Genomic DNA, 12,123 nt, shown 5'->3' on the forward strand with positions numbered 1-12,123 from the left:
GTTACCTTTCATTTGATACCCATATTGCCCCAATCGGTAAACATTGATGAATTTTGGCGGGTTTTGGAGGATGGGACACGTAACGCAATCTGCAAATATGTCGTTGGGGTGGGGCAACCCACCTGTTATTTGTCCCCAAAGATTTGTACCAATTTTGTGTGTTTTGAGTTAATATAAGATGGCATGCAAAATTTCACTTAAATCGACGCACCCATCTCAAAGATCTGGCAATTTTGAAAATTGGGGTAATATAATAATAAGAAATAGGTTTGACCCCCCTATTTTCACCGGGGGGTCAAACTCTACCATCTGTAAAAAAATTATGGAAACTGGTTCAGCAGTTTTTGATTCTATACGAAACAGACATACCAACCAATTATTTTTTATTCCCACCACTATAGGATGGGGGTATACTAATCTAGTCATTCCGTTGGCAACACCTCGAAATATTCGTCTAAGACCCCATAAAGTATATATATTCTTGATCGTCTCGTCGTTCTAAATCGTTCTAGCCATGCCCGTCCTGTCTGTCTAAATCACGATAGAGGTCGAACACATAAAGTTAGCCGCTTGAAATTTTGCACAGATACTTAATATCGATGTAGGTCGTTGGGGTTTGCAAATGGGCCATATCGGTTTAGATTTAGATATATCGCCCATATAAACCGATCTCCCGATTTGGCTGAAATTTTGCATTTAGCATTCCGTTATGACTTCCAACAACCGTGCCAAGTACGGTCCAAATCGGTGTATACCCTGATATAGCTCCCATAGAAACCGATCTCCCGATTTGACTTTTTTAACCCTTACAAACCCCAATTTTTGTCCGATTTGGCTGAAATTTTGCATGTAGTATTCTGATATGACTTCCAACAACTATGCCCCACGTACGGTCCACATTGGTCTTTAACCTGATATAGCTCTCATATAAACCGATCTCCCGATTTGACTTCTTGAGCCCCTGGAAGCCGCAATTTTTGGCAGATTTGGCTGAAATTTTGCACGCGGTGTTCTTTAATGACTTCCAACAACTGCGCTAAGTACGGTCCATATCGGTCTATACCCATATAAACCGATCTCCCGATTTGACTTCTTGAGCCCTTACGAGCCGCAATTTTCGTCCGATTCATCTGAAATTGAGCATGTAGTATTTTGTTATGACTTCCAACAACTGTGCCAAATACGGCCAAAATCGGGCTATAACCTGATATAGCTCCTATGTAAACCGGTCTCCCGATTTGACTTCTTGAGCCCCTGGAAGCCGCAATTTTTGTCCGATTTGTCTAAAATTGAGCATGTAGTGTTTTGTTATGACTTCCAACAACTGTGCCAAGTACGGCCAAAATCGGTCTATAACCTGATATAGCTCCCATGTAAAACGGTCTCTCGATCATCCTTGTTCGGTTCCTAGAAGCTTTAATTTTTGCTGGTTTGACAGAAGTTTGGTGTATAGAATAAAATTATGTCCTGCAACTTAATTTATTTTGCATAAATTTTTAGCTGAATCCATGGTGGTGGGTTCGGCCGGGCCGAATCTTGGCACGCTTTTACTTTTTTTATATTTAAGAAGAGGAAGATGAAACTGCTGTTATTAATACCTCTAATTCAATGCAACAAAAATATACATCATATTAATAATAATTTTTAATACGTAATTTTTTTTATTGTTGTTTCAGGTATGTTCGAAGATAATGCTTTACTAAATAAACCTGTCGGGGTAAGTAACGTGGACTGTAAAAAGTTTGCACCTGATCTGGGAGGTGTACCTTTCCCCTTACCCTAATTTTGAAAAGCGCCAGATCTCGGAGATGGCCGATACGACTGATGCGAAATTTTGTATGCGCTGTTATAGCAGTTTTCGGGGTAGCCCGTAGCTCTTAAATTGCAAAATGCAAGTATTTAATTGCAAAAGAAGGCGCAGAGGATGGGCCCGGTTTAAAAAAACGTTTTAAAGTTGATCACATGTATTTTTTCCTGAAAAACAATATCGATTTTATCCAATTTTCTTTTTTATACAAATGTAAGCTTAATGTGGTTAGTTAGTTAACACAGCTTTAGCCAGTGATCTGCTTTTGAGGCGTTCTAAGTCAGCAATTCCTGTCCGTCGAAAAACATGCTGACATACTGAAGGTTGCCAGGAACGACTTTTGCAGAAACTGTGAGGACATCGAAGAAGAAGAAACTATAGAACACCTTTTGTGCGTGTGTCCCGCACAAGCAGTCAGAAGGGGTTCCGCTTTAGGTTCTCATTTCTTTGAGGACCTGTCTGATTTAGTGGATGTGAACATTCGCAAGTTATTGGGTTCTTTTTAAGTGATCTGGATAGTTCAACGGTAGGAACTAGAAGGCATCTTCCTTCTTCTGTTCCTGTGGTATCACAATGGACGAAAACGTCTAAGTGAGTCTGATGGCAGACTGCCACTTAAACCTAACCTAACCTATGAAAATGTCGCCTTCTCCCGGCTTTAGCCCGTTCTTACTTGTTTTAATTAGGTTAATTTAATTTTCCTATTTCTTTGAATGAAACTATCAACTAGTCACTTTGTAATTAGAGACTAGTTGTAGTATCATTAAAGCATAATACCTGCCAAAGAAATTGCTTAGTAAAAAACAAAAACAAAAACACATTTGAGGCCTATAAACGAATTTATAAGAAGCCGGTTCAGATTAAGATATATAAAACTATGGTTTACACTGATAAAACTGTAGTTCCGTAGATTTAATTTAAACTCTATCATATTGGCGAATCAGATGCGTGCTGAGTCAATTCGATTTTCAATTCATGAATCTTTGCCATCGGTATGGTTGATGAAAATTTTTTCCATATTTTCAAATTCACTGAGATCATTTACTGTTGAGTGCTCTAATAAGAAAAACTACATACCATGGCTGTTGGAAACTTAAAACATGTAGTTAAAAATGTTTCCACTTTTCACGAAAGTTTTTTTTTTTAACCCACGACCCAAGGATGGGGTTTGGTTTATTTTGCCATTCCCTAAAAACTATACGATATACATACTTAGTCCTCGTAAAAATCTAAGACCATCTAGGTATGTCTGTCCGTCCATCTGTCTGTTAAAATCACACTACAGTCTTTAAAAACAAAGATATAAAGTTGAAACTTTGCACAGTTTTTTTTTATTTGCCCATAGGCAGGATAAGTTCGAAGATGGTCTATATCGGACTATATCTTGTTATAGCCTTCATGTAGACCGATCTCTCGGTTTAAGTTCCTAGGCCCATAAAAGAAACTTTTTTTTGCCCGATTTTGCTGAAGTTTGGCACAATAATATGAGTTAACATCCCCGACATCCTTGCTGAGTATGCTCCAATTCAGTCTATATCTTAATATAGTCATATAAACCAATTTGCCGATTTAACATGCAAAAATGCAGCCAAATCGGATAAAAATTGCGCCCTCTAGAAGCTCAAGAAGTCAAATCGGGAGATCGGTTTATATAGCAGCTATATCAGGTTATCAACCGATTTAGACCATACTTAGAAAATTGTTGAAAGTCATACCAAAACGACTTATGCAAAATTTCAATCAAATTGTATAACAATTGTGCCCTCTCGAAGCCCAAGAAGTCTAATCAGGAAGTCGGTTTATATGGCGGCTATATTAGGTTATGGACTGATTTAGCTCATACTTGGGACAGTTGTTGGAAATCATACCAAAACGATATGTGCAAAATTTCAGCCAAATCTTCTTATCTGATTTGAGTCCTCAAGAAGTTCAAGAAGTCAAATCGGAAGATCGGTTTATATGACAGCTATACCAAAACATGGACTGATTTGGCACATTTACAATCCCCACCGACCTATACAAATAAAAAGAACAGACAGACGGACAAGGCTAAAGCTACTTAAAATGTCATGATAATCAAAAATATTTATATATTGGATTGCCCAAAAAGTAATTGCGGATTTTTCATATAGTCGGAGTTGACAAATTTTTTCAACGGCTTGTGACTCTGTAATTGCATTCCTTCTTCTGTCAGTTATCAGCTGTTATTTTTAGCTTGCTTTAGAAAAAAAGTGTAAAAAAAGTATATTTGATTAAAGTTCATACTAAGTTTTATTAAAAATGCATTTACTTTCTTTTAAAAAATCCGCAATTACTTTTTGGGCAACCCAATACTTTACGGGGTCTTAGACGCATATTTCGAGTTGTTACAAACGAAATGACAAAATTAGTATTACCCCATCCTATGGTGAAGGGTATGAAAAGTTAAACTGTGACAGAGAATGTTTTAAAGTTTTAAACGTTGTCTGTTTCCAATTAAGAATTCAAAACAGTTTGGTTTTGCACGCAAATTTTTTGTTCTTGGCAGTCTAGTTACATGGGACTTTTACTCATTGCATTATGTCTGCTACCAGAAACTTTTTCAGCGCAATCAAAATCTCATACAAATGTTACTTAGCACAATGTATTAAGCATTGTGCCAACACTCCTGTGCAGTCAGCCACTCGTAGTACGATATTTCGCTAGTATAATTGGTTATTTTCATTTGCTTTTTCCCGTTTTCCTTCATTTCTGTTGGTTATTTGTTTTCCTTTTTTTTCTTTTTTGATTTATGCCTATTGTCAAGGATTTTGCAATGGTTACATACCTATCCACAAATATTGCGCACAAAACGGTAAACAATTCAAAATGATAGAACTGTTATCATTTCCCAGTAGACAGTAGGAGATAGATAGCGAAAATTTAGTTTACCTTCATAATGTATTGCACTTCATAATGCAAAAAATAGGATTGCAATCCTTTATATGCCGTTTAGGGATATTTTTTAGTTTATAGTGTATCCGTATTAGCTGGCCTTAGTTTTGTTTTTAAATTTTTGAATTCACAAAATCGGATATTTTCCGACTGCTACGAGAAATAAGTTGAAATTGAACCTAGGAGAAATAGAACTGATCCGTCAGGGCCTTGTTCTGATTGGAAACTGTCCTAGAAAATGAATATGGATGGAAGAAGCGGAAAAGCGCTATGCGTTTCCTACTCCTGCATCGGATCGGATCCAATCAAGACCTACCAAAATTCTACAAGCCAAAAATGCTGTATATGTTTCTATACATACCACCAAAGAGTTGGCCATTTTGATATTCCATTGGCAACACATTAAATTTTATATTTTCAAACATAAAAAGTATACATACTAGATCGTCTTTATATTTATAGATGGCGAACCAAGCCCGCTCTGCTGCGCCTTCTTTAACTCTCTAAAGTCTTTTTAGGGTGGGGACACTTCGTCCTGAATGCAGATATCGAATTCGTGCCACTGCAGTCTATGACGCTGAACCCGCTCGTTACTTGAACCAAAATTTTAATACCACATTCGTGTTCTGGTCTTCAATATCTTTCATTTGATACCCTTATTGCGCCTATCGGACCACTTTTGGACATAGGTGGCGTTTTTGGGATAAAGGAAAGGGTCCGCCTCCACTTGATATCTAACAATTATATAGCCTTTGTTCCCTTCCAGACAAACGTACACAATCTATAAAAATTTTAAGAAAATCGGTACAGCCAAGTATCATATAGTCATAATGGGTCTAATGGCGTTTTTGAGGGGTGGGATGGCCCCCTATACTTCGATCTGATTTGGTATGCCGGATTCCAAATCTACGCCCGAATAGTTTTCATTTAAGCCCTATGTTTAAATGAATGTCCAATATGTTTTTTGGGGCAGTTTTGGGGATGGGTCAGCCCGATGGGTACTTAGACACAAATATTTATACATATATTCGTATTCTACTCTCCAATACCTTTTATTTGATACCTATATTGTACCGATCGGTCCACTTTTGATTTTGGGTTCAGTTTTTGGCAAAAGGGGGAGGGTCCGTCCCCCTTCCGATACCGAAAAATAATATAGCCTATGTTTCCTTTCAGACCAACCTACACAATATGCGAAAATTTCGAGAAAATCGGTTTTGCCCTTTTTCAGTCTATACGGAACAAACAAACCGAGTCCCATATATCCGTGATTGGCGAATGTGCCAATTTTTGGTGTTTTTGTGGGGGTGGGGTGACCCCCATACACTGCGACATGAATTTTTATGCTAGATTCGTTATCCACTCCCTCATACTTTTCATTTGATACCCATATTGTCCCTATCGGTTCACTTTCGATTTTGGGTGGTGTTTTTGGGGTAACGGTGGAGGGTCCGCCCCCTTCCGTTATCAATAAATTATAAAGCCTATTCCTACTTCCTGACCATATTCGTAATCTACTCCCGAATACCTTTCATTTGAATCCCATATGTCATGATCGTCTAATAAACCTATTTTGAGGGATTTTGGGGCTGGGGCGGCCCCCTAGGTACTTGGACCCTACTTTTATTATGAAATTCGTATTCTACTCTTGAATCCCATATTGTCCCGATCGGTCCATTTTTATTTTTGGGTTGTACTTTTGGGGTAAGGGGGAGGGTCCGCCCGCTCCCGATTTTAAAAAAAATTATATAGCCTATCATTCCTTCCAGACCAACCTACGCAATCTGTGAAAATTTTAAATTAATAGGTTCAGACGTTTTTGAGTCTATACGGAACAAACAAACAAAACCACAAACAAACAAACACAAATTGAATTTTATATATTAGATATAGACATGTCCGTTCGTCCGTTTGTTGAAATCACTCTATTTTCTAAAGTTTAAAGATGGCCTATATCTTGATATAGCATTTATACCGATCTCCCGATAAGAAATCTTGAGATCATAAAAGTCGTATAAATTTTTGCTCTGATTTAAGGGTTTGTTCCCAGAAATACGCTTTTAGCAACAATTTTTGACGTTACTGTAGGTTAGGTTTTAGATAAGAGTGGCAATCCTTTACACTTAGACAATTTTAGCTCCATTGTGATACCGCAGTTGCGACAGATCAAGGCTTCTGGTGGGAATCGGACCCACGACCACTGCACTGGTCATCCAAGCACGCTACCAACTCGGCTACCTGGGCGCCCTTGCCGTTACCGTTAGTTGCATACACCCCTCAACATCTGAGTATGTACCAAATCTGAACATATTTGTGTGGAGCTGCCATATAGCCCTATTTTCCGATTGAAGACATTGAAAAGATGAATTTTGAATGCACGAAAGACGCATTTCTTACCCAGAATTTTCGAAATTTGGAAGAGATCCCTTAACACTTGTACCAGTTACGGTCAATATCAAAACTTACGCCCTTTAGGAAATTTTGAAACAGTGAGACGCCATGTAGCAGTATTTGGCCCCTCAAAATCCATGGTTTTATTCTGCACTCTCAACGAATACACACACATAAAACAACAACTTTTGTCGAAAAAGTACGACGAAATTTGTTTATATTCCTGCAACAATTCATTTTGAATTGCAACGGACCAAAGTACAAATTTGTTGTTGAAAGGCACTCTTTACAAGCCAACATATAATAACAACAACAACATGATGGATACATAAGAAAGACTAAAAACCCTTAAACCAGCCGTTACTTGTGCTTACCTCCACAGTTTCAGTGTGGTGGTGCTTTTACTTTCTTAGTTCGGCTTGTGCGGCTTAACGGCATGGGAGTCTTGTGTGCTACATGGCAGTACGCGTATTTTAACAACTAACAAAATAATTCGTTGAAAATCCACAAAATTTCAATAATTTTGTCTGTCAAGTCTCTACAAACGTACTTCAACAAATATAGCTCCATTTTAATGCTAAAATTCGTTGAGAATTCAAATTCGGTTGTTGATTTTTTCTTTGAGCTATTTTTTCTGTGCAAAATCGACAAGAAGTAAAATAATTTTGAGTTATCCGAGGTAATTTTTTCAGCAATTTACTAGGTATTTATATGTTGAAAAAACCCAGCAATAATTGAGGACAGCCTACCAACCTACAAAGTGAATAAAAACCAACCTACTTTGGTAGGAACCTACCAAAAACGGCAACACTGATCAGGAGTACACTTCGAGTTACTAAACATCGGTATGTCGTTTACACGGCCAGACGAATGTACATTCTTTCAGGCATGATTTGTGCAATAACGATAGCCGCCAAAGAAGTTCTAACAGAAAGATGGGCTCTTGCCCTCAACTCATTTCTTATACAATAGTTTATTTGCATCTACACTTCCGTTTTATACCCACCACCAAGGGATGGGGGTATATTCATTTTGTCATTCCGTTTGCAACACATCGAAATATCCATTTGCGACCCTATAAAGTATGATATATTCTTGATCAGCTGAAAAATCGAAGACAATCTAGCCATGTCCGTCCGTCTGTCTGTCTGTTGAAATCACACTACAGTTCAAAAATAGAGATATTGAGCTGAAATTTTGCACAGAGCCTTTTTTGTCCATAAGCAGGTTAAGTTCGAAGATGAGCTATATCGGACTATATCTTGATATAGCCCCCATATAGACCGATCGGCCGATTTAGGGCCTTAGGCCCATAAAAGCCACATTTATTATCCGATTTTGCTGAAATTTGGGATAGTAAATTGTGTTAGGCCCTTCGACATCCTACGGCAATTTGGCCCAGATCGGTCCAGATTTGGATATAGCTGTCATATAGACCGATCCTCAGATTTAGTGTCTTAGGCCCATAAAAGCCACATTTATTATCCGATTTTGCTGAAATTTAAGATAGTGAGTTGTGTTAGGTCCTTCGACATCCTTCGTCAATTTGGTCAAGATCGGTCCAGATTTAGATATAGCTGCAATATAGACCGATCTCTCGATTTAAGGTTTTTTTGACCATAAAAGCGAATTTATTATGCGATGTCGCCGAAATTTGGGACAGTGAGTTATATTTGGCCCTTCGACATCCTTCTTCAATTTGGCTCCGATGGATCCAGATTTGAATATAGCTATCATATAGACCGATGCTCCGATTTAGGCCCTTAGGCCTGTAAAAGTCGCATTTATTGTCCGATGTCGCTGAAATTTGGGACATTGAGTTAGGTTAAACCCCTTGACATAGTTCTGCATTATGGCACAGATCGGTCGAGATTTGGATATAGCTGCCATATAGACCGATCTCTCGGTTTTAGGTTTTGGGGCCAGAAAAAGCGCATTTCCGATTTCGCCGCAATTTGGAACAGTGAGTTAAGTTAGACCCTTCGACATCCTTCTTCAATTTCACTCAGATCGATCAAGATTTGGATATAGCTGCCATATAGACCGATATCTCGATTTAAAGTCTTGGCCCCAAAAGCATTTATAATCCGATTTAACTGAAATTTGACACATTGACTTATGTTAGGCTTTTGGACATCCATGTTGTATTTGACTCAGATCGGTTTATTTTTAGATATAGCTACTAGAAAGACCAATATTTTGTTATACATAATTGAACAATGACTTGTACTTATTAGTATTTGGTCCAAATCGGATCTGGATCAAACTGCTATGGGACATAAGGTATGCAATTTTCACTGGATTTTGATGAAAGGTGGTTTACATATATACCCGAGGTGGAGGGTATCCAAAGTTCGGCCCGGCCGAACTTAACGCCTTTTTACTTGTTTCCCACTAGGATATCACTATTGTCAGACTGTCCTCTGTGTGAACTCCACTTTTCATGGTGAACTCAAGCTTTCATGGTGGGCTACTCATTCAACCAAAACAATTAACAATAAATTGTATAATTTATAGAAAAAAAATATTTTTTGTAATAAAAATTTTTGTTTTTGAAAATTGTTGAAACTTAAATTTGTATCGTAGGCTCAAAAGGGGGCCTGAATACGAGGATAGTCCAGGAGGGTGATAAGACCAATACTTACTTACGCCTCAGTAGTTTGGTGGACTGCTATGGAGAAAAAGTGTAACATAAGGACCATACAACAGGTTCAGGGAAGATGTTGTCTTGGCATAGGCGGAGCGATGAGTACCACGCCCACTAGAGCACTGGAGACTGTTTTTTGATATCCGACCCATAGACATACAGACTAAGTGTGAGGCAGCCACTGCGGCTATGAGACTTAAGGCGATGGGAGAACGGATTGAGGATGAGGATTGAGCTGCTCATACCATCGCGGTATAACCGAGGCGACGATAGGAAACCTGGAAGGAAGGGAAGAGGTTTCCGATCGAATACCTGAGATGAAACTTGAAGTCGAGTGCGAGGCACTGCTGTCATCGGCACCGTCTTGGACTGACGGAACCCTAGGTTTGCCATCTGGAAGATCATGTTACACGGATGGATCATAGCTAAAGGACAGAGTGGGCCTGGAGGTTTACATTGAGAACCCAGGGACTGAGATCTGTTTAAGACTGCCTGACCTTAATACGGTCCTGTAGGCGGAGATCCGGGCAATCACGGAATGCGTGAAGTGGTGTGGTGCTAACGCGAGGACGTCGAGTCTGAACATCTTTACCGACAGTGAAATTGCCATAAGGGCAATAACAATCAGGACAGTAAAGTCTCGTACAGTCTTGCAGTGTAAGAAGGAGATTTACGCCTTCTCTGAGGATGGGAAATTCCGCTTCGATTGGGTGCCGGGCCATAACGGAGTAAGGGGAAATTAAGAGGCAGACGATTTGGCGGTGAAGGCCAGAGGACTGCCGTTAATAAACTTGATTAACCTTTCGGGTCGACGCAGTCGGAGTTATGGAAGTGGGCGACGAATGCGCATGCAACATTGTGGAGCAGCGAAACGGTCGGTAGGACGTCGCAATTTTTATGGAATGTATCCAGATAGTGAGAAGACGAGGCTAATACTGAAAGGAAGCAAGAAGGAGGTCAGTATAGTTATTGGTATCATAACGGGACACATAGGACTACGAGCTCACTTATGTAAAACCGATGCGGCAAGTGATAGCATGTGTAGGGCATGCGGGGAAGATGATGAGACGTTGGAGCATTTCTTTTGTCATTGCCCGGCTTTCGCGTCCAACAGATACCGGTACTTAGGTGGAGACACAATATCAGACATGAACCAACTAAAAGGAGTGGTATTGAAAACAATTTAGGATTTTGTAAGTAGCACGGAATTGCTAACTTAAAAGTTTCTTTATAGAGGTTATTTTAAAGTTTTTAGAGCGCACAACAAGCCGATTACTGGCTTAGGTATATGTCCATAGTGGCATTGGGCGGATTAATATTTGCACCTTCTTTTGAACTTAACTTAAATTTTTATCAGCTGGTACGAAAGCGGAACGTAAAATTTGGTTTTTACTGAACTCCACTTTTCGGCTACTGTCGGTAGACATGTGTTGCATGTCTTGAATACACATGACAAATTATTCTACATTTGCGGTATCTATTTGGAAGTGGTATAAATGCATAAAAAGGTTTAAGTACATTTTAAAATGAAGCTTTAAAGCCTGTTAGTTATTTCGAATTACAAGCAAATAAGACGATTTTAAATGTTATTCAATATGACAGCAATTACTTAAGGTAACCGATATTCTTAAGAAATGCCTATTCCAATTATAAAATAATTGTAAATCTAGATTGAATGAACATTATATTCTGCGGAAGAGTAAGACAGAATTTTTTTAATTTGTATCTATATTCTATTTGTCACCATTATCCTTTGGCAGGATACAGGGACAACTGTTTCCTAATCACCTTCATGCTGATGAGGCGATGCATTCAAACTGCATAGTGATTCCGAGCAAGGACATTGTAAAGAGCAATAGAGCAGCAGGCGAAACAATGGACACAACGTCAAGCAAACAGGCATGCAAGAGGCTGGTGTCTTTCGTGTAATTTGAATTTAAAAACATATTCATTTTCTTTTCACTTCCTTTCTCACGTTTTATCCAAACATCACTGCGTTACTGTTGAGGAACCAAAGTGAATGATAATGAAGCAAAGACGATTTGAGAGCAGAATGGATGGACGAATGGGTGGGCTAAGGAGCAACTGAATTTCCAAAGCATCCGCATCCATTCAATGTCTTTTTAAACGTTGTCTCTTTGCATGTTGATGCCAATGGTGGCGGCGATGATAAAGTCATTTTGTGTGTCGCAAAATAACTCGGAATAACTGACACACTGGCCCGTTGGCTTGGTTGAGTTTTTGTCTCTACTGCTGTCGTGACAAGAGTCATTTTCATACATAAATCAAGAAAACTGACTTCCGTCTTAGCTGTTTTCTCCCAGCTTATCCGAGTTTGTTCTATTCCGGAGCGGAACATTTTTTA

At 38.9% G+C, this 12,123-nt stretch overlaps 1 protein-coding gene across 2 annotated transcripts in view; it reads left to right on the forward strand.

Annotated features, from left to right (window-relative positions):
• LOC106092647 (exostosin-1) overlaps nt 1–12,123 on the forward strand; it is a 418,420-nt gene that overhangs the window by 320,352 nt on the left and 85,945 nt on the right. The window contains exon 3 of one of the 2 annotated variants that reach the window (XM_059370308.1): nt 1,677–1,717. The exons of the other annotated variant lie outside the window; for it this stretch is intronic. Within the exon in view, the coding sequence (XP_059226291.1) occupies nt 1,677–1,717 (41 nt within the window). The remainder of the gene's footprint in view (nt 1–1,676; nt 1,718–12,123) is intronic. 2 annotated transcript variants of the gene reach the window in all.

Source organism: Stomoxys calcitrans, chromosome 5 (genome assembly GCF_963082655.1).
Source record: "Stomoxys calcitrans chromosome 5, idStoCalc2.1, whole genome shotgun sequence".
NCBI classification, from domain to species: Eukaryota; Metazoa; Arthropoda; class Insecta; order Diptera; family Muscidae; genus Stomoxys; species Stomoxys calcitrans.